The 23,562-nt window shown below is 38.6% G+C and overlaps 2 protein-coding genes across 3 annotated transcripts in view; one reads left to right on the top strand and one right to left on the bottom strand.

The window, feature by feature from the left end:
- The window catches only part of CAB39L (calcium binding protein 39-like), a 146,057-nt gene extending 139,490 nt beyond the window's left edge, over positions 1 to 6,567 (bottom strand). The window contains exon 1 of the mRNA XM_011988798.1: positions 6,207 to 6,567. The gene's annotated coding sequence lies outside the window, so the exon portion shown is untranslated. The remainder of the gene's footprint in view (positions 1 to 6,206) is intronic.
- Positions 6,373 to 23,562, top strand: part of SETDB2 (SET domain, bifurcated 2) — an 82,920-nt gene continuing 65,730 nt past the window's right edge. For both annotated transcript variants that reach the window (XM_011988785.1, XM_011988786.1), the window contains exons 1-4: positions 6,373 to 7,085; positions 12,052 to 12,409; positions 20,273 to 20,398; positions 21,246 to 21,311. In XM_011988785.1, coding sequence (XP_011844175.1) covers positions 12,394 to 12,409; positions 20,273 to 20,398; positions 21,246 to 21,311 — 208 coding nt within the window. In that variant the 5' untranslated portion in view covers positions 6,373 to 7,085; positions 12,052 to 12,393. The remainder of the gene's footprint in view (positions 7,086 to 12,051; positions 12,410 to 20,272; positions 20,399 to 21,245; positions 21,312 to 23,562) is intronic.

Genomic DNA, 23,562 nt, shown 5'->3' with positions numbered 1-23,562 from the left:
CAGTAGCCTATGCCACTACCCTTTGAAAATGTTCCTTTTAAAAGACCGAAAAATATAATGATGGAATGTCATAACTTATAAAACCATTCTTCTACCATGAGATATTTGTTATTTCCAATTTTTCACTAGTACAAAATTACACTGTGATTATAAAGCTTTGATTCTATCTCTACTTCCTTACAAGTTTCTTAGAAAAGGTCAAAAGGTATACGAACTTTTGTTTCTTGATGCATTTTGACAAACTGCTTTCTAAAAAAGTTATACAAGTGTAGTTTTGTACAGTGACTAAGGATTTCTATCTCCCTATATCACATACTATATTATTTTATAGAGGTTTAAGAAATAATTTCATTATTTCTTTAATTACAATTGTTTTTCATGTAAGCCATTTGTTCTTGTTATCATAAGCTTATTTATGTAGTTTGTTCATTTTCTATCAGGGTATTGGTGTTTTCATTTGTTGATTTGTAAGAGATGAGCACATTTTCCAAAGGTATAGATTACACTTTTCACGTAAAGCCTAATAGGCCTACTCTGGCAGCTTCTCACTCCATTCTTTATTCAACTTGAAATATACTTCAAATGAGCAAACATTTATCAAATGTCAACTGCATACAAAACACTTTGTTAGACTCCAGAAGGAGTCCTGCCTCCCAAGGAGTTATTTTGCTTCTCACATTATAAAATATGCATACATTAAGAATTTGAGTACAGCAAACCCTTGAACAACAATGGGGATGAGAGGTACACTCCCTACCCCATGCAGTCTCCTGCTCCCCCAATAACTAACAGCCTACTGTTGACTAGAAACCTTACTGATAACATAAAGAATCTATTAACACATTTTGCATTTTGTAAAATATAGAACATTTTCCCATCTGCAGGTGTAGCCGCAGCTTCATGAATTTTCTTTCTTCTTCCTCTTTTTTTTTTTTTTTTAACAACGATCCTTATGTTGGATTCATTTATCTTGAAATGGCAGGCAAAAGCAGCTTCAGACCTAAATCTACAGTACATATGGAGCACTTAAACTGTTTCTTTTAATGTCATGACTTTTCTCTGCTTCCTGCAGGGACTTCCAGCATCACTAGAGGTACTTTGTATGGGTCCCATGGTGTTATTCAAGGTTTATGGTATTGCACTAACCATGAAAAATATGTGAGAACTGCAAGATCACTTTACACTGCCATGCACAATTTACTGGAGTGATGAGCTGCTCACATGGAGATGATCAGCATCACAGGGCTTTTCAAGCAGATACTCACAGCACTTCACTTCACTACAATAGCAACCAGAGAGACCTACAAAATTATTGCGGTAGTACAGTAAGTACCACAGTCATTTACCATGACTGCAGTCATTTATGCAGTTATGGTTTAATACTGCATCCCTACACTTTACATTTCTCTCCACTACTAATGGTGCCAAGTACAACCTGCATTTGTGTAAGTTTTGGTAAATTTTAATTTTTTTATAAGAGATTTGTGTATATTTTATGGTAGTAAATAAAATACACCAATATCTACATATATTTTATGCATTCATGTCTTTTTCTTAATTTTTTCAATATTTCCAAGCTACATGGCTCATGTGTGAGTTTTTTCAAACTGTCACAAATCTCCAAAAAAAATTTCCAACATATTTATTGAAAAAATGTTGTGTATAAGAGGACCCAAATAGGTAAAACCCATGCTGTTCAAGGGTCAACTGTACAGAGTAAAAAAAGATTGTGATTGAATGAAATCTGTCTATATTTCAAGGAGGCGGCCAGGTGCAGTGGCTCGTGCCTGTAATTCCAGCACGTTGGGAGACGGAGGTGGGAGGATCACTTGAGCCCAAGAGATCAAGACCAGCCCAACACAGGGAGACCCTGTCTCTACAAAAAAAAAAAAAAAAAAAATTTTAATTGGCTGAGCATGGTGGCACATATCTGTGGTCCCAGCGACTAGGGAGGCTGAGGTGGGAAGATCGCTTGAGCCCAGGAAGTCAAAGCTGCAGTGAGTCAAGATCGCATCACTGCACTCCAACCTAAGTGACAGGGAGACTTTGCCTCAAAAACAAACAAACAAACAAACAAAAAGGAGGAAGCTGTTGATCTAAGCACCAATTACTTTCGAAAGAATGTGGTCTGGACACAGTGGCTCATGCCTGTAATCCCAGCACTTTGGGAGATTGGGTGGATCACTTGAGGCCAGGAGTTCGAGACCAGCCTGGCCAACATGGTGAAACCCGTCTCTACTAAAAATACAAAGATTAGCCGGGCATGGTGGTGGGTGACTGTAACCCAGTTACTCAGGAGGCCGAGGCAGAAGAATTACTTGAACCCAGGAGGCAGAGGGTGCAGTGAGCTGTGATCGCACCGTTGCACTCCAGCCTGGGCAACAGAGCGAGACCACGTTTCAAAAAAACAAAAAAAAGTGATTTTTGGCTGCGGGAACCATTTCTACAGAGAGAAATGCAAAGTACAAAGTAGGCCCCAGGACTGCAAGGAACAATATAGGCCACAAGCACAGTATTTGAAAGGCACAAGTTACCCTCCTCTCTCCGCAATAGAACTGTCAGGAACCTGAAAGAACAATTAAAAGCTCATGAAATCCCAACAGCAGTAATATAACTGTTACTTAAAAATTTTCCTGTGACAATGTAAAAATGACCTTTAAAAAATTAAGGCAGTGAAATAAAATCCTACTCCTACTACCACTTGCAAATATTGTGTCCCCTACCATAACACATTTTACCCTTCAATTTAAGCATGTACTATATAACAGTAGGATGTGAAGCAGTCACCTTGGTCCTCAAGATACAGCTGCATTAAGAATGGCAGAGCAATATGCTAGGGGCGTGGGCCCCTGACAACTGTGTGTAGGAAAGCCACCTGATCAGCTCATATTTTTCCATTGGAAAAAATTGTATTAAGGCCACAATTATTTTTAAATTTCTCCATCACAGTAGCCAAACCTCTATCTTAAGTAACAGAAATTCCAAACTGAGGAGTGTGGGCTTTGTGAATAATACAATGTCATATAAAATGTTTGGTTTTTTAAATACAGAATGCTTTGCAAATTTGCATGTAATCTTTGCAGAGGAGCCATGCTAATCTTCTCTGTATAGTTCCAATTTTAGTGTATGTGCTGCTAAGGGAGCACTAAGATTTTTTTTTTTATTTCCTGGCTTCTAGAAATGAAAAAATGTTTTTTATTTTAAAATTTTTTTTTTTTGAGATAGAGTCTAGTTCTGTGTGCAGTGGCACAATCATGGCTCCCTGCAGTCTCAACCTCCTGGGCTCAGGTGATCCTACCTCAGCCTCCCAAGAAGCTGGGACTGCAGGCACATGCCTCCATGCCTGGCTAACCTTTTGTATTTTTGGTAAAGACAGCATTTTACCACGGTGCCCAGCTGGTCTCTATCTCCGGGGCCCAAGCAATCCCCCAGCCTCGGCCTCCAAACTGCAAGGATTACAAGTGTGAGCCACCACGCCTGGCCTAAAATGTTTTTTTAAAAAAGAAAAATAGAAGCTAAATTAAGGCAGTGACCGTGAGAGTAGAAAGATGAAAAGGAAAGGCATTTTGGAGACTGAAGCTACCCAGCTGGACAAAAGAAAAAGGTAAGGATTTGAAGTTTTAAATCTTAACCACATAGAAGATGCCTGTACCTACTTTGGGAGGCCGAGGTGGGCAGATCACTTGAGGTCAAGAGTTCGAGACCAGCCTGGCCAACATGGTGAAACCCTGTCTACACTAAAAACACAAAAATTAGCTGAGTGTGGTGGCACACACCTGTGGTCCCAGCTACAGGCACAAGAATCACTTGAACCTGGGAGGCAGAGGTTGCAGTGAGCTGAGATCACACCACTGCATACTCTAGCATGGACAACAGAGCAAGACTCTGTCTCCAGAAAAAAAAAAAAAAAAGATTTTATGTGCCTTCAAGAAAACAATGGCAAATAGAGCATTATCACTTGAGGACTCACCTTAGTTATCTAAATTTTCTGCCTTTAAAATTTTTTTGTAAAGACCAAGGATTACGAACCTATCCTTAACATTATTTGTATGTTTAAACTGGACACAATAATACATTTAATCCAAATTGAAAGTCAAGTGTTCCAGGAAGCAGATTCAACAATTATTTTTCAATTAGGCTAAAAAAAAAAAAAAGGTATATCCATACCTCCCAATTACTGCATTCTTTTACTGACTCATTGAACAATTATATTATCTAATATATGCAGTGAATGAGATACCAATGTTTTAGCATTTGTATCTAAATGCTAAACAGCATTATTATTTAGTACTGACCTCCTACTGTTATTGATGTTTCTTACCCAGGATCTTTCAGCTGATCTTGGTAACTTTTCCTGACATGTACTTTAGCTACCAAATCAACACCACTTTATCGATACCTGAATTCTTGCAACTTAGGTTTTATAAGGTTCTTCAATAAAAAAAGGAATTAAAAATGTGTTTTAGATTTATTTTGAGTTGGGATCTCACTCTATTGCCCAGGCTGAGTGCAGTGGTTGGCTCCCTGCAGCCTCAAACTCTCATCTCTGCCTCCTCAGTAGCTAGGATAACAGGCACATGACACCATACCCAGCTATTTTTTGGCTTTTATTGTAGACATGGGTCTCGTTGTTCCCCAGGCTGGTCTTGAACCCCTGGCCTTAAGGAATCCTCCCTCCTTAGCCTCCTAAAGCGCTGGGATTACAGGCGTTAAGCCATGGAGCCCTGCCCAAAATGAATTTTAAATTCATCAGTTAGGCCCAGTGCAGTGGCTCACACCTGTAATCCCAGCACTTTGGGAGGCTGAGGCGGGCAGATCGCCTAAGGTCAGGAGTTCAAGACCAGCCTGGCCAACATGGTGAAACCCCATCTCTACTAAAAATACAAAAATTAGCTGGGCAGGGTGGCTGGTGTCTGTAGTCCCAGCTACTCAAGAGGTTGAAGCAGGAGAATCGCTTGAACCAGGGAGGCAGAGGTTGCAGTGAGCCGAGATTGCACCATTACACTTTGCACTCCAGCCTGGGCGACAAAAACAAACATCAATTATTTTGCTGTTTGTTTTGTTGTTTGGTATTCCTGATGGGAGATGTCTTTATCATGTATTGTTGATTCGGTTGTTCATCAGTTAATGCTGAATAACTGAAATCTAAGCTCAAGGCAATAATATATTGGCTTTCTTTCATGCAAGTCAAACTGCTAAAATCTACCACAAAATATTAGCCTTTCATCGGCTTGCTCTTCAGATCCAATACATTTTCCCCTCAAATGAAAGACAATGCATGCCGTCCATTACAATGCTAAAAAAAAAAAAAAAAAAAGGGAGGAAGGAAAACGAGGTTAAGTCCTGTCTTCTTCCTCCCACCCAGAAAGAGCGCAGAAATGAAGGTGCTTTCCCTAACAAAGCCTCCTCCTGCTCCATGAAGTGACCAAGCACGTCATGGCAGACCCAGAGATTTATAATATATCGTTCTCGCGGAAATCAAGATTTGACAAAATTCTTCCTTCACGTCCCGTTTCCGCAAGACCACCACTTTCTAGCTTAAAATGAAGGAAAAAAAAAAAAAAAAAAGACAGCTGTAGGAATGCTTGAATGCCCGCTAAAGAACAATCTTGCCCAAACGCAGAACTTGACCCCCACTACTACCAAAGGATGGTCTCAAAGAGTAACCCTCGCGAAGAGCAAACAGTTTAGCAGCCGCTCCCCCGAAAATGACGGAAGAGGAGGTCTCTTTTGAACCTGAGAATAGTAGTGAGGCACTCCCCTTCCATTACTAGCTTTGCTTCTTTCTCAATCAGGCAGTTCATCAGCTAGCCTCCTTTGTCAAAGGGGGTTGATGGCCAGAAATCTTTGTGAGACAAAGATTACTAAAGAGCTCCCCGGAACCAAGGAGTGAATGTTAAGGCGTCAAAGACACCGCCCAGCCCCCACAACGACCAACAAACCAAAACCTGGGATCCCTACTATTACCACCACCACAACCACCACCACCACCACTCCTCGCTCTCTCTAGCCAGGGATGAGACTCAGGCCCAGGAAGGAAACCCATCCTTCCCGCAAGTGAGAAGGCGCTGGGTCTCCTCCCTTAGGCCTCTCCTCTACCCCAGTGTTCTCTCTGGACCCCTCCACTACGGCGAGACGCCATATAAGTTTTCAACCCCCAAGAAGCCCAGTCCCAGCCACACACAAGATGGCAGCCCCACACCTACCGGAGGAAACAGCTGCGCCACCACTCCAGTGATGCCGGCCTCTCGACTACGAGTAACTCCATTGGCCCAGCGAGAGAGCGCGAGACAAGCCGAGAGCGCTAGCAGCCAATCGAGAGGCGGCGCGCTCGGGCGCCACTGCGGTGCCAGCGGTAAGCGCGCCGAGTCTCTGAGGCGTGAACCAGTAGGGAGTGCGACCAATCAATGGGCTCCAGGCTGGGTGGTGGGACGGCCGGCGTCCGACTCCTCCCATGTAGTGATCGCTTTAGGTAGGTCGGCCTGGTCTCCGGCGGAGGTTCCGCTGTGCCTTATCCCCGGTGGAGGCCAGGCGGGACTGTTGTGGTTGAGATGAAGGCTAGTAAATGGTGAAGTACTTCCCGGCCAGAGGGCACCTGCGCTCGGGGGGTCTGGGCGGCTTGGCGTCAGAGGAGAGTCCCACCCGCGGAGGAACCCAGCCTCGCCAACGGAGCTGGCAGAGATCACTCCCCAGGTCAGGCGGGCAGCGTAGAAAACGCAGCGGAGCCAGGTGAAACCAAGGCACCGCGGTGGGTGACCCCCGACAGTTCCTCTAGCCGGGCGGTTCGGAGGACCTGACAACGCCGCGGAGCCCTCGGCCGCCCGAGCAGGGGCTGGACCCCAGCCCTTGCAGCCTCCCTTCTCCTGGCACCCAAGTACAGTCCTGGCTGCAGAAGGGGCCGCGGGCGAACTGAGTTCTCAACCTCCATTTCATTCAGCCTGTCTGTCTGTCTCAGGGTGCAGCCTTTATGAGGTGATTCCTAAGCTGCTGGGAACGTGAGGCTGTCAAAGGGGCGGCAGGAAATGGACAGCAGTATAAAACCCAGAAGCAGAACTTGAAGGTTTAACCACTAGCCCATTTCACAGGTAAGATTACACGAGCCTTTAAATACAGCAAGTTCGGTCATTCATCCAAGATAACTGAGTTCAGATTAGATAGTAACACTTCTAACTCGCTATCAGCCGCAGCCCAATAAGTAATTAAGTAAGGAAAGATATGTAACTAACTGTGCTCTTTGGCATGTGGAAAGCTGCAGTGAGCTCTGTAAATATTAATGCATGAGGCCAAAGAGAGGAGTAACTTTGAAGAGGTCAAATGGAGTAACCAAAGCATAGGCTCTGAAACCATGCTGCCTGGTTCCTTATTTTGTGTCTGCCACTTATGGTATGACATGCCTTAGCTTCCTCATCAGCAAACGAGCTGCCAATGTAACCCACATGACTGTTAGGGGGATTAAATAAGAACACGTGAAATACTTAGAAGCGTGACTAACCCGTGGTTCTGTCGTTATAATTAAAACGTAAGGAGCCGATAGGAAATGGTCAGTGTGTTTTTAAGGCCTATTTTTAGAAACGAAGAGGGACCATACATTGAAGCAAAGCAGACTGGCTTAATTATTATGCCAAAATGAAAAAGAAGGGGAAAAAAGTTTTTTAAGCCCATTTACTCTCTGAAATATTAACACCAGTTGTCTCTGGATGATGGGATGGTGTTTAAATTTTCTCTTTCATACTTTATTGTATTTTGCAGATTTTCTCCAGGAAACATGTTTCACTTTTGCACGTTCAGTTGTTTTCAAATTTTCAGGTGTGAACGCTGCTGAGAGCTGCTTAAAAACAAAGATACGGGCCGGCGCGGTTGCTCAGGCCTGTAATCCCCACACTTTGGGAGGCTGAGGCGGGCGGATCACCTCAGGTCAGGAGTTCAAGACCAGCCTGGCCAACATGGTGAAACCCCGTCTCTACTAAAAATACAAAAATTAGCCAGGTGTGTGGTGGTGGGCCCCTGTAATCCCAGCTACTCGGGAGGCTGAGGCAGGAGAATCGATTGAACCCGGGAGGCGGAGGCTGCATTGAGCTGAGATCACGTCACTGCACCCCAGCCTGGGTGACAGAGCGAGACTCCGTCCCAAAAAAAACAAAGCTATGGCCGTGCACGGTGGCTCACATCTGTAATCCCATCACTTTGGGAGGCCGGCGGGGCAGATCGCTTGAGTCCAGAGTTCAAGACTACCCTGGGCAATATAATGAGACCTCATGTCTAAAAAAAAAGTAAAATAAAACTATTACTGAATGTGCTTAAGTGGAAGTATAAATTGGTAGAACCTTTCTGGAAGAGAGTTTGACAATATGCTATAAAAAGCTTTAAAATGAACAATTCCTTTTTGAACATTTATATATACTTCATTTTTAAAAATTAAGTACACTTTTATTACAAAATTGATACCTTGTAGATAAAGAGCACAATCCAGATTTTGACCTTGAGTTTTTTCTTGCGTGTCAAGGTTATATTTATCTCATAGAAACAGTTGAGTAGCTTCCCGTATTTTTCCTGCTTGGAAGTTCCTATATAATAAAAATTCTCTGTTCTTTGAAAGTTTTGTAGAAGGAATGTTCCCTCACTCCTCTCCCTCCCTACTCCTGCTGGAGACTTTGGTACAGAGCTGTCAAGTGTTTTTTAATACTTACACCTTTTAATACTGTTACATATTCTATATAGGTGAATATATACGTTTGTATTTTTTTAGTGGAAAAATACCATACTACATCATTCTGTAGCTTTATTTCTTGACATTGGTTTTGCAGCCTGTACATGTTATTTATAGGTCATTATGTTATTTATGGATCATTTCTTTTAGCTGCTGCATAGTGTTCCAGTGTATGACTCAATTGATCTGTTAATATAAAATATTTCTCTTTGTCTCTTTTACTGGTCTTTTTGTTAAATCCTATTTTGTTTGATGTGTGCTGTATAGCACATTTTATTGCCATTCTCTTGAAAACATTAGGTTTCTAGTTTTTTGCCATACAACAATGCTGCAAGGAAAATCTTTGTGTTTTCTTGTGCACATGTACTATTTGTCAAGGATATTATACGTAAAAGTGGAATTGCTTGGTTTTAAGCTGTGAGCATTTTTAGTTTTAATAGGTCTTGCTAAATTTGCCTCCAAAATACCTCTACTAAGTTACATGTTCCACAGGTAGTTTATGAGAGTTAAGTTTGTCTACAGTTTCCTCCCACAAGAAGTATTTTCTGTTGGGTGCAGGGTTCTGTACATTTTTTGGATTAAGCTTGTTAATTGTCATTTAAATCCTTTATATCCTGGTTTTTTGCCCACTTTATCTGTCAGTTTCTTGATTTGTTACTTTCTTATCAAATTGTGGATCTGTGCATTTTCCTTTTATTTAAATTTTGCTTTATATATTTCAGAGTGATGTTTTTTGTACATAAAGGTTCATGAATATTAAATCTTACAGTGAATTGTTCTGTCAACATTGATTTTCATATTCAACTCTTATTTAATATGAATGTTTCTTCTTATAGTTGCAGATATGTCTTTTTCCAGTCTCTTCATTTTCAGCCTTGCTGTGACATTTTGTGTAACTTAAGTGGGTCTCTTATTTTAAAATATCATATCTAGGTTTTGCTTGCCATCCAATCTGAGAGTCTGTCCTTTAATAGGTAATTCACCTTTATTGTGATTACTGACATATTTTGACCTTATTCTTGTCATCATTTAATATGCTTCTCTTTGTATCTTTTATACCTTATTTTTCCACTTGTTTTTTGAGATACAGTCTTGCTCTGTTGCCCAGGCTGGAGTACAGTGGCGTGATCTTGGCTCACTGCAACCTCCACCTCCCGGGTTCAAGCACTTTTCCTCCCTCAGCCTCCCAAGTAGCCCAGATTACAGGTGCGCACCACCACACCCTGCTAATTTTTGTATTTTTAGTAGAGATGGGATTTTGCCATGTTGGCCAGGCTGATCTCAAACTCTTGACCTCAGGTGATCTGCCCACCTCGGCCTCCCAAAGCGCTGGAATCACTTTTATTTTTAACTGAGGTTAGCCCCAAGTTTTCTTTGTTCAGTTTTTTTTTTAGTAGATTAACTTCACATTTCAACACAGTTCTTAAATTTATGTTTTCCTAACAAAGTGTACATTTAGTCAGTATCGATATGGCCCCTGTAAAAAGAATTTAGCATGCTTCTGCTTTGCTTTCTGTCATCTTGAAACAATCCCTTCCATCTCTCCTCCAAAAAAGAATATAGTCTCTCATTATATCTTTAAGAATTTTTGTTTTGTTATTAAATTCAGTTTATGTTTAACATTAATGTCTTTTACTCATTTATTTGCTCACTATTGCTGCTTATACCTCAGTGCTTTCTTGTAGGTTCATTTTTCATCATCAGATACTTATTTCTTTCACAGTCTCTGAGTGACTCTTTGAATGTCTGTAAATGTCTCTTTTTTCATCTTTAGTATGGAAAGATAGCTTGGCTGGATATAGAGTTCTGAGTTCATACTGACTTTTCTTTAACATTTTGCATCTGACATTTCTGATGAGAAATCTCATTACTAGTCTGATATACCTTCCTTTTAGATAGTCTACATTTTTCTGGAAACATCTAAGACTTTGTGGTTTTGATATTCTGAAGTTAGTCACGGTTTGTCTAGCGATGTGTATTAAGAATTTTATACTATTTGGTACTCAGTGGATTCAGTTTGCTTATGTGTTTTCCAGTTCTGAGAAATTCTTGGTCATTATTGCCTCCTCTCCATTTTCTCAATTTTGTGCCTCCTCTTGTTTCTTTGCTCTGGGTTCTTGGTGAATTACTCAAATCAGTCTTCCAGCTTATTAACTGGCTCTTCATGTGAGTCTGTTCTGTCATTCAGTCATCTATTGAGTTTATTTCAACAACTGTTTTTATATCCAAGCTATCTAATTGACTTTTTTCCAAAATTGTATGTTATTTCATGGATGAGATTTCCTTCTTTAGCTCAGTCTCTTTCATAGTGTAGCCTTCTTCAGATGTTTGAGGACTCTTAGTTGTGCATTCATCTCCTCTGAAAGGATTCCTGCCCATAGTTTTGCTGCTGTGATTGTGGTTGCCATCATCTCTATAGCGTCCCATCTGTTTCCTTTCCCCAGAAAGGCCTCACAGACTTGGCCCTTAGAGAGTTCCCTTTTTGTTTTCAGCATGGCTATATATATATTTTTTAAATCTCCTAACATTTCCATGGTTTGGTGTAGAAGTGGCAGAAGAATTTACTGTATCTTGGCTAACATCTTGAGAATTTAAATTGTTGATCTATTTTTGACCTGTTACTCTATGTCTAGATATGTTACCCTAGGGAAATTGCCAGAGATAGGTATAAAGTATATCTATTTTATCATTATTTATTATACTAAAAATTAATCTATAAAGGAAAACAATCTAAATAATTGAATAGAGGTTTATGTTACTAATCAATATTTTATTAAAATTTAATTATTAAAATATTTAATGTACTATAATGTATGGGTTATTGACCTAAGTATGTTGTACAGCCAGTTGTATTAAAATATTAATGATGGAGGAAATGCAGGAAATGTTTTTAATGAAAGATTATAAAAAATTATATATACTGCAATCCAAATTTTGTTTTAAAACTACATTCTGAAATAATAACAATAATTGCCAGTATTCCTTGAATCTTTCATATGTCAGGCACTATTCTATGTAATTAAGTCTTGCCCTCAGAACAACCTGTGAGGTAGTTAGTATTATCCCCTTTTTAAAAGTTTTTATAAAAGACTTACAAAATGGAGATAGTTTAATTGTCAGTAATGTAAATACTAACAAATATATTAAATATGAGTGATAGGATTGGGTGGGCCTTCTCTAATATTTCTACTTTCGATACTTTACATATTTTTTCCAGATAACATATGTTTTTTGTAATGGTTCATGCTGTTTTAGAAGATCAAGCTGTTATAGCGATATCTTATTTCCTTATATATATATAGTCCTTTACAAATATGCACTGTTTTTTATTGTTTTCCTTACAGAATGTTTCATCCATTTGTGGACCAAAAGATGGAGTTGTTTTTTACTTTTACAAAGATAATGTTAATGATCTGATACCACTACAAATATTCACGGGATGAAGATTCATGGACTTGTCTTTTGGTTAGACTGTCACTCATTTCTGAAAGTTTCTTCAGCCACAATTTCTATTTGAAAATTCAAGTACCAAAGGATATCAGGTTTAGAATGGTATAATGATGTATTCTGTCTGAGGACTGCAAATTTCATAGAGACCACAGTTGGATTCCAGTGATACTCTCCAATCAAAGTGATTTGATAAACCTAATTTTGAAGCATTTTATATTTATAAACGACATCAAGAAATGGGAGAAAAAAATGGTAGGTTGAAGAACACATTGTTACTCTTTAAAAGTATATAGACAATGTAAGCTGATGTGGAATTGTCAAAGTTTTGCATTGCAAGGAACTTTTCTAAATTAGAGGGAATTAAGGGTTTATTCTCATATAGCCACCAATTTTGACTGTCTTTATCATTAATTGTGAAAAAAATTGACTGTTTTTTGAAAACCTTTTTTTTCTTCTTTTTTTTGAGATGGAGTCTCGCTCTGTCACCCAGGCTGTAGTGCAGTGGCGCAATCTCGGCTCACTGCAACCTCTTCCTGCCAGGATCAAGTGATTCTCCTGCCTCAGCCTCCTGAGTAGCTGGGATTACAGGCGCATGCCACCATGCCCAGCTAATTTTTTCTATTTTTAGTAGAGACGGGGTTTCACCATGTTGGTCAGGCTGCTCTCGAACTCCTGACCTCATGATCCGCCTGTCTTGTCCTCTCAAAGTGCTAGGAGTACAGGCGTGAGCCAGATATACTTTTAGTGTTACAGAAAAATTGAGAGGATTGCAGAGTTCCAGTAACCTAGTACCCAGGTTTATCTGTGATTAACATTTTACATTTGGATGCTACATTTGTTACAATTAATGAACCAATATTGGCACATTATTATTAACTGAAGTCCATAGTGTATTCACCTTAGTTTTTACCTGATGTCTTTTTCCATTCCAAGATCCCATCCAGGACACCACATTACATTTACTTGTCATGTCTGCTTAGGCTCCTCCTAGCTGTGATAGTTTGTCAGACTTTTCTTGTTTTTGATTTTTTGGGGATTTTGTATCCGAATATTTTGTAAGATGCCCCTCTGTTGGAATTATTGTCTGATATTTTTCCATAATTTGACTGGAGTTATGGGTTTTGGGGAGTGTGATCTCAGAGGTAAAATGTCATTTTCATCACATCATATCAAGAGAACATGCTGTCAGCATGATTTCTCAGAGTTGATATTGAGCTTGATTAACGGAGCTTGAGCTGGCTAACGTAGGTGGTGTTCTCAAATTTCTCCACTGTAAAGTTGCTCTTTTTCTCCTGTTCTCTGCTATACTCTTTGGAAATAAATCACTATAGGCAGCCCACACTTAAGGAGTGGGGATTTTTGCCCTCCCTCCTTAAGTGTGGAATATCTACATTAATTATATTTGGAATATTTCTGTATGGGAGATTTATCTCTATCTCTTCTTCCCCATTTATTTATTCAGTTAATCATTTATATCAGCATGGACTCATGGCTATTTATTTTATACTTTGAGTTACAAGTCAGTACTACTTTATTTATTTTGCTTTTCAAACTGTCCCCAGTTAGGCTATTGGGAGCTCTTTTAGTTGGCTCTTTTTTTGTTGTTTTTTTTAAGATGAAGTCTCACTCTGTTGCCCAGGCTCATGTGCAGTGGCGCAATCTTGGCTTACTGCAACCTGTGCCTCCCGGGTTCAAACACTTCTCTTGCCTCAGCCTCCTGAGGAGCTGGGATTACAGGTGTGTGCCACCACGCCCAGCTAATTTTTGTATTTTTAATAGAGATGGGGTTTCACCATATTGGCCAGGCTGGTCTCGAACTCCTACCTCAAGTGATCCACCCGCCTCAGCCTCCCAAAGCGCTAGGATTACAGGCGTGAACCACCATGCCTTGCTCGGTTGGCTCTTGTTTCCCTTTGATATACCCTCATCAGTGTAGGTATTTTTTATTTGTCTTTGTTTTATAGCACTTCCTTAATTTTTTTTGGCACTCAAAGATTGCTCTAGATTCATTTTGTGTATTTCTTGCCCATCTTAGAGTCAGCCATTTCTTGAATGGTTCTGTCGATATTTTTATCGGAAAAAGGTGTTAGAAACCAAGATCTGGATGATAGGTGTGTTTGTTGTTACCGGAGTGTCCTTGTTTATAGGCCCTTTCAGCTGGCAGAGCAAGGAAGTGTGTGTGTGTATATATATACACACACACACACTAACATATATACATAGCTCATGGCTATAAATATTTCTATATGTAACTGTTTATATTTGCCTTAAGCTAAACATGAAATTATGCTGATGTTTCCAACTCTATTACCACATGAATCATTCTAGTCTCCTCTCCTTATCTGTATGCTCCCACTCCAGTAGTAAAAAACTTAGTTCCCATCACCCACCATCCATTTACTTAATCATTCAATTCCAGTATATATACCTTGGCTGGGCACCGTGGCTTATGCCTATAATCCCAGCACTTTGAAAGGCCGAGGCCAGGAGTTAGACCAGCCTGGTAAACATGGCAAAATCCTGTCTCTACTAAAAAAAAATAATAGTAATACAAAGTGGCACACGCCTATGTATAATCCGAGCTATTCCAGAGGCTGAGGCATGACAATTGCTTGAACCCAGGAGGCAGAGGTTGCAGTGAGCTGAGATCATGCCACCGTATTCCAGACTGGGTGACAGTGCAAGACTATCTAAAAAAAAAAAAAAAAAAAAAAAAGAATTTTGACCCATCCCCAGGTGGGAAAATACTTTATCAACTAGAGTACAGTAAGTAAGTATGTGCAGTTACTTTTGCCTTTATTTTTACAGACTCTACTCATTTCCAAGGTTACTTAGATCAATACCTTTTCCACCCAGCCCTTGGTGAAGTTGTTTATACGTTTGTAATACAGTTAGATTCTCTTCATAGTCTGCATTCCTTATTGAGATCTGTGACGTCCTAAATGATTTTTAAAATTTGCGTACGTTAAAGTTCATTGTTTACCCTTTAAAATTCTGTGGGTTTTTACAACTGCATAATATTGTACATCTATAGTTATAGTATCATACTCAATAGTTTGAGTGCCTTTAACATAGTTGTAATGTGTGGATTGTTATACAGATCATAGTACTGATTTCACCAGGCTGTGATCTAAGCCAGTGGTTCTCAATTTTTTTTTGGTCTCAGGATGACTTTATACTCTTTAGAGTATTTAAAACCCCAAAGAGCTTTTGTTTATGTGGGTAACATGTGTTGATACTTACTGTAATAGAAATTGAAACTGAAAAGTTTCAAAAAATATTGTCTCATTTTTAAGAAAATAATAAATCCAGCATGTTGAAAATATAAATAAAAACTATTTTCTAAAGCAAAAATATTAGTGAGAAGGATAACATTGTCTTACATTGTTAGAAATATCTTTAATAACTGGCTTGTTAGATTCTCATATCTGCTTCTACATTCAGTCTACTGTGATACTTCCTTTGGTTAAAATGAATAAAAGACAAGCTTCACACAGACAAGAAGCTGAAGAAGGAAGAGTATTTTAATAGCCTTTCATCTAATTGTGGATATTTTTCTTTGTTGACTCCAAAACTTAACAGGTAGTCATTCCTTAAAGGTTAGTTGCAGTGTGGAATCTGACATATCATTGAGTTTTTTTACACTGTTACATTAAAATCCATTGGTCTATCTTGCACTTTGAGTAGGTCTTTTACCATGTATGATTTTACATCATGTATTGACCACTTGTAAAATATTGGTTCAGGGAATTATGCAGATCTTCCAAATGTTGACACATTTAATCATATAATTTTAAAATCACATTTGTTATTATTGCTACTGATCTCATTTTAAAAGTGGTTAACTCTTCAGAAACTTTCAGGTTTGCCATGGCAGATACAAGGTTTTCAAAATTCTCATTTTCGTCCTGTAGCTTGAATTTTATCATTAGCAACAAATATGGTTAGTTTTGTCCTTCAAGTGATAGGCTGACTTTGCTCATATGCCAGACACCCAAGTCTGGAAAACTATAGTTTTATCTGTGGTTCTTTTAAGTAAAAATGGTTTTCATTTAAAAACAAAAAACAAAAAACAGGTAGTTTAGCTTATAAGTTAAACAATCCCACTAGTATTTTTTCTTGAGACAGCCGTTATACTATAATGGCTGTGCAAATCATTGTAATCATTTATGTTGTTTCATTAAAGATATACTTAGATGAAATTGGTGGTGAAGATCACAATGACTTACTGATAGTTTGATGCCACTACCTTGATTCATGCTGAGACACTAACAATTTTACTCACCAGTGCCTTTGTACTATCAGATGATGTCAATACAATAAAAACAGCAAATGTCCTAATACTATTTTTTAAATAGTTTGTCCTTGTTTATTCTCTGAAATAATTTGGGTAGTCCTAGGGGTCCACAGACCACATTTTGCTAATCACAGGCTCAGAGATACCTTAGAGTTCCTCTAGACCAATACCCTAAAGCCTGTCACTATATATGTTTCTGTGTACTGAGGTCATTAGTAATGTATTTGGTAAGTATTTCATAAATACTTGTCTAGCAAATGATTCAGATCAGTATTATTCATGATCATTGTCTGTTTACAAAGACTGTCTAAAGTGAGATTGGTAGACGTACTATAACTATACCATTTACTTGGCTTCCTTCATGACAAGGCTGCTACACTTCTTGCCTCATGGTTATAGTCTTGCAATGAATAGTCATAACTGGCTAAATAAAAAAGAGAGTTTGAACAGATAATGAAGTTATCAGATGGTATTCTTCATTTCTGGGGGCAAATACCAGCAATATTAATATCCTGAATTGATCTTCAATTCAAGTACCTGCTCCAGTATTCCTTGTAAATATCTTCTAATAAAATATACTGAAATATTTACAGTTCTAGGTTATAATGCTGAGCATGCATACAGTGCACAAAGAAGTGAAGATCAGGAGCAAGAAACTAAAATTGCTTATATTGTAGTAACTATGTCTACAGTCAAAATCAAAGTCACCCAGATGATTCTTGTGATACTCATTTAGTCTCCTTGTGCACAGAAGTTGTTAACTGGATCTATTAGTTTCATTTATCAGAAAGTTTGGTTACCTCTGATCAAGAAGGAAGACATGAGGAACAAGTGACATTTTAATGAGAATTAAACGTAGCAATAAGAGATAATAAGGATGTCATAAGGAAAAACATATTTATTTAAAACCCAGAGCAAATAAATATGAATTGCTTAGTTACATTCATTTATTGTAGAAGCAGATTCAGTATTTTCTTTGATTGGCTTTGTTTTTTTAAATTGTATTACCAATGTCCTTTTTATTAATCAGTTCCAAGATTGAGCATTTACTCTGTTTACTTTTTAAATAACTCATTTTAAGTATTTCCTACCAGAATAATTTAGTAGCATGTATTGGCATTTCCAAGACTTTTTTTTTTTTTTTTTTTTTTGTGAGAGTTTTGCTCTGTTACCCAGGCTGGAGTGCAGTGGCACGATCTCAGCCCACTGCAACCTCTGCCTCCTAGGTTCAAGCAGTTCTCATGCCTCATCCTCCCAAGTAGCTGGGACTACAGGCATATGCCACTATGCCCAGCTAACTTTTTTGTGTTTTTGGTAGAGATGGGGTGTCACCGTGTTGGCCGGGCATGTCTCAAACTCCTGGCCTCAAGTGATCTGCCTGCCTCAGCCTCCCAAAGCGCTGGGATTACAGACATGAGCCACCACACCTAGCCTCTGAGACAATTTTAAATGAAAAAAAAAAAAAAAAATTCATTGAGTCCTGATTGCTGTCTTTTAGCATCACTGCTTTTTTTTCAGAACAGGACAGAATTATATGTGATTCCAGAATGCTTTAATGTTACCAAAGGCTATTTTTAAATACTTCCAAAAAACTTCAAAATACTTCAAAATACATCTCAGTGTCCACCTCTAATAAAGATAAATCCCTAGTAAGGAGTATTGACTCATATCTGTGAAGGGAAATGTAACAATAATCTATGAAGTGCTTTGAAAAATAATTTTGCCTAAAAGTGATTTTTGTTAATTATCAGTGAAAAACTTAATGATTTTAGGCACCCTGAGAAAGCCCTGCTTCACAAAAATATTTTTCTCATTAAGCTGATTGTTCTCTAAAATTCCACAATGAAAGATTAATCCCTTTTGCTCACTGCAGCCAAGAACTCCTGGGCTCAAGCAATCCTCTCGCCTCAGCCTTCTGAGTAGCTTGGACCACAGGCATGTACCACCTCACCTGGCTGATTTTTTTATAGAGATGAGGTCTTGCTATGTTACCCATGCTGGTCTTGAACTCTTGGCCTCAAGTGATTCTCCTTTCTCAGTCTCCTAAAGTGCTGGGATTATAGGCCTGAGACACTGTGCCCAGTTTATTTCCATTTTATAGATGTGGTCACACAGTTAATAAATGGGTCAGAACTAGTATTCAGACCCAACTACGCTTGAACTCCAAAGCCTAGGTTGTTAATCACCACTCTTCTTCTTTCCTTGGCTTCTGAGATACTGCTTTCCTGGGTTTCTCTTCCACCTCAGTCTCTATAGTTCCTTTTCCTTGTATTGTTCATGTTCTACATAAGACCCTTCTTATTCTGTATGTTCTCCCTATGGAATTACGTCTACTCTATGGCATCAGCAAGTATTTGTATGTTAATGACTCCAATTTGTATTTCTGAACCAGATCTTACTCTAGAGCCTATGCATCCAGTTTGTTCAGAGAGCCTCTTACTACTTGAATTTTTCACCTGTCCCTCTACCTTTATTCGTACCTTACTGAATAGCATTATTGTCCATATGATTGCCTGAGGCAAAAAGTGGAAATCATTCATGACTTCTCCCACTGCTACCTGAGTGATCTTTCTGGAAAACATAACTAATCACATCATAAGATCCATATACCTCTTGGGTAGCTTTCCATATAAAAGTTGCCTAGCATGGCACATAGGGCCTTCGTTGTCATGCCCCTACCTGCCTTTTAAGCACCAGTTCTCATCTATTTTGTCCTCTCACATTGCTCTTGTTTAAAATCTTGAAATCTTGTTTGAGCTGTGCTATGGGGAATTAGAAGTAAGCTTAGTCTTACGTAGTATACATCAGGCCAAAGTATTAGTAGGAAAACAACACCCCTCCAGAGGCTGCTGTGTTGGCAGCAGCACTAATTAGCCAAAGTCCCCTTTGGGAAAGGTGACTTTCCCGGCAGAAATTGAGACTTTGATACCTAAGCCCCTTATGCAAATTCTCCCTTCTTTGCCAAACTTGGAAGTTCTGGGTTTAACTTGTGTTAAGGAAAATGTATTTTTTGTAAGCCATCTGGACTGTCTACTCATTAATCCTCCCTGTGCCTACTCCAGTGACCTTTCTAAAATGTAATTATTACTATGTCTCTCCTTTGCTTAAGGCCCTATTCATTGATTTTAAATAATTTTATACATTGTAACATTGTATAAATGAATTATGCTTAGCATTTTAGGTATTTTTGTTACTTTTAAACATGATGTGAGATTTAGCTTTTGCCTACTTATAATTGTTTTTCTTATGTTTTCAAGTTTGAAAGGATTGTTTCTTTAGGAAAATTTCAAAGTATTAGCTTACTGGGCATCAGAAATGTTGGCTCATTTATGTAACTTTCTCTGTAAAACTTTAAACATTAATTTGCTTCATGCAATTAAACGTACAGAAGACTTTTTTTAAAAGCAATATTGTTGGACATTTAGTTATTTCAGCAGCCATTGAGTTGTCTCATTCTGAAACCACACTCAGTGGAGATTATATCCCTAAGACTTTTAAAAGTGTATGTATAATCTATACATATACCTCACAACCACTCTCCAGTGAAGTCTTTCTTCCGTTTTCTAGTCAAGAAAGTGTCACTAAAGTTTTCAATATGTATTTTAAAAATTAACAGAAATGGGTGAGACACTTAGATCATATTGTTTCTAGCTCTTTGTAAGGAAACATTACTAAAATATTTTCCTCAAGGAAAATGATAGACCAGATGAGTCTTGATCTTATTTAGAAACCAAGTAGATTGTTCTATAACATGTTCCTTAGATAAATTACAGTATTTTTCTATTAGCTCTTAGGCTAGTCACTTATTTTAATTTTAGGCGATGCAAAAACTTTCTGGATGGAGCTAGAAGATGATGGAAAAGTGGACTTCATTTTTGAACAAGTACAAAATGTGCTGCAGTCACTGAAACAAAAGATCAAAGATGGGTCTGCCACCAATAAAGGTATGAAGCAATAAAAACTTTGAATATGTTTAATACTAAATATTTCTCTCTAGCAGTGTAGTGTCATTCTATTTCTAATATTGCTGTTTGTAAAAGTAGGTGGATATAATTACTTTTGAATAATACCTACTGAATTTCTTTTTATCTCAAACTACTTTTTCTCTTGTTTATCTTTTTTTTAGGGGAATGTTGCAAAAGTAACATAACATTTGACACTTACAGAAAAATATAACAAGGAAAAATTATTCCACATTCAGAGACAACTAGTATTTTCATATATATGTGTAAAAGTACATATAACTTTATTTTGCCTGCTTTAAACAGAACTTACTCTGCCAGTCTTCTGAAAGCAAAATTTGTGTTCTACATAGGCAGTTAGTTCAGTCATCCAAGTTTTTATTTTTTCTATTTGTTTGTTGTCAACCCTGGTTGGTTATAGAACGTAAGACTTTAAGATGGAATCGTCCTCAATCCATCAGGACATATGGTTTTGAAGCAAATTTTTCTCCAGATTATTTTTAATACTTTCTGGATGTTCTTATGACATTATTATTATGTGTTTATCAAAAAAAATTGGCACTGTTTTTCATTTTAATGTTCCTTCTCAATCCTCCATAAGTCAGATGAATCTAGATTCTAATCCAGTTGTACTACTTCCTAGCTGAATGTCCTGGAATAAATAGCTTAACCTCTGAGCCTCAGTTTCTTTTGTCTCTAATGCAGATAGTACTATTAACCTCTCAGGGAGTAGTGAAGATTAAATGAGATAAAATATGTAAATTGTTCAGCACAGTAGCTGGCACCATGAATAACGGTAATGGTGATGCTGTTTTTCTGTCTTTAACAGAATACATCCAAGCAATGATTCTAGTGAATGAAGCAACTATAATTAACAGTTCAACATCAATAAAGGGTATGTACATCTCTATTCCCAATGTAGAGTATTCTCTGATATTTTCTTGCCATGAAGCAGGATAGCTTTAATAGGTCGGGCTAATTAAAGATAATTTAAAATAAAATCTAACATCCACATTTCTAAGTTACGTAAATCACAGTTTCCTCTGTTAAATGAAAAGTCCTACCCATCTAGAGACAAATGGGAAAGAATTAACAAATGTGTGTCTTCTTTGGGGGGGAAAAATTTCTCTTTTAAAGAGGGCAAATAGAATTGTACCTTTAAATCACTATATATCCGCTTTCTGTGAAGAACAATACTTGAAAGATATATTCTTGTGTAGATAAGATGGTGGGTAAATCTTTTATTTCTAGATTGCTTTTAGACCATCAGTCTTCCAAGCTCTAAATCAGTTTAGAAGGATCAAAGATAATATACTAAAGAAAAACTGTTTCTCTTCTCTCAAAACTTCTGACACCAAATGTGGGTTTTCCATGCCGTGCAATTCTCCAGTATTCTGTGGACGCCAATGGATGTTGTGTTCTAAAATTTAATTCAGTTCTGACACTTAGTGCTACCCAGAGTTAGCACAGATCCCACAGATTAAGGGCTCATTCCCACCAACTTGCTCCCATTTCAGACACTGGTCACAATCCCTGGGCCTCCTGTACTTCTGACTGACTTGGCTACAAATCAGAGGTTCCCACAACCCCCTCCTCAGATTCCATGATTTGCTATAATGGCTTATAGAACTCACAGAAGCACTTACGATTACCAGTTTATTATAAATGGTATTGTAAAGGATACAAATGAATAGCCAGGTGAAGAGGTACACAGGGCAAAGTCTGGAAGGGCCTGAGTACAGGAGCTTCTGTCCCTGTGGAGTTTTGGGGTGTACCACCCTCCCAGTATGTGGATGCATTCACCAGTCTGAAAGCTCTCTGAACCCTGTTGTTCAGGGGTTTTGTGGAGGTCTCATTACATAGGCATGATTCAGTCATCAGCCCATTGGTGATTTGCTTAATCTGCCTCTTTCTCTTCCCTGGATATGGGGGTGGAAAGGGTAGGGATGAAAGTGCCAACTCTTTAACCATGCCTTTGTCAGAAGTGCCTTGGTCTTTCTGACAACCAGCCCCCATCCTGAAGCTGTCTAGGGACACCTCACCTCTCAGTAGTCATTAGCATACAAAAGACGCTCTTACCACTACTGGAGATTCCAAGGGTCTCAGAAGTTCTTATGTCAGGAACTGGGGACTAAGACAAATATTAAAACAGAAGATGCTCCGCTCACACCTGTTACTTGAAATTAGAAGGGTTTTAGGAATTATGTCAGGAGCCAGGGCAGAAACCAAATATATATTTCTTATGATGTTACATTTTAACAGGATCAATCACCATTCCATAAATCTTAGTCTATCACACATTTGCTGAAGTTTTGAGGAAGTACAATATTTACTAGGTTTATATTAATGCTGTTAGATGTTGTCAATAAATTTTAATGATTTTTGTCTTTTATAATTTGGAGTCTTAAGGCTTTTAAATCTCAGAAAATATAGTCTAGCATCACCAGTCTATTTTAAGTAAACCATTTGGTATTCAAAAGTATCCTCAATTTCAGTAGCCATAGCTTTGGAAGAGTAGTTTCTTGAAGAAAACAGTCTTCCTTTCACAGTATCCTTCAGTAACCCTCAGAATTGTAGGGGAGGAAAAATTTTATCTCAGTGGCTGGGGGATAAGGGCTGTAACAAAAGATAGAAGACAGATTAACAGGAGAAGAGACATAAACAAATGTGTTAATTTTTTTTTCTTTTTTTTTGAGACGAGGTCTCGCTCTCTCACCCAGGCTGGAGTACAGTGGTGGTATCTCGGCTCACTGCAACCACCGCCTCCTGGGTTCAAGCAATTCTCCTGCCTCAGCCTCCCAAGTAGCTGGGACTACAGGCTCATGCCGCCACAGCTGGCTAATTTTTTTGTGTGTTTTAGTAGAGACAGGGTTTCACCATGTTGCCTAGACTGGTTGCGAACTCCTGAGCTCAGGCAAACTGCTTGCCTTGGCCTCCCAAAGTGTTGGAATTACAGGCATGAGCTACTGCGCCTGGCCAACTTTTAATTTTATATGCGGGAATTAGGAGGACCAGAGAGATCTTAGGGTGAATACAGGAGGATCTTTATTGAGTGCACTCAGACCCAGCAGACTTAACATACAAAAACTGGGCCCAGAACAAAGACAGCAGTTGACTTTTATATGCAAGGGGGTGGGCTAGCCAGA

Source organism: Mandrillus leucophaeus, unplaced genomic scaffold (genome assembly GCF_000951045.1).
Source record: "Mandrillus leucophaeus isolate KB7577 unplaced genomic scaffold, Mleu.le_1.0 Scaffold338, whole genome shotgun sequence".
Taxonomy (NCBI): domain Eukaryota; kingdom Metazoa; phylum Chordata; class Mammalia; order Primates; family Cercopithecidae; genus Mandrillus; species Mandrillus leucophaeus.
Note: the sequence above shows the minus strand (reverse complement) of the source record. Positions and strands in the feature narration are given on the sequence as shown.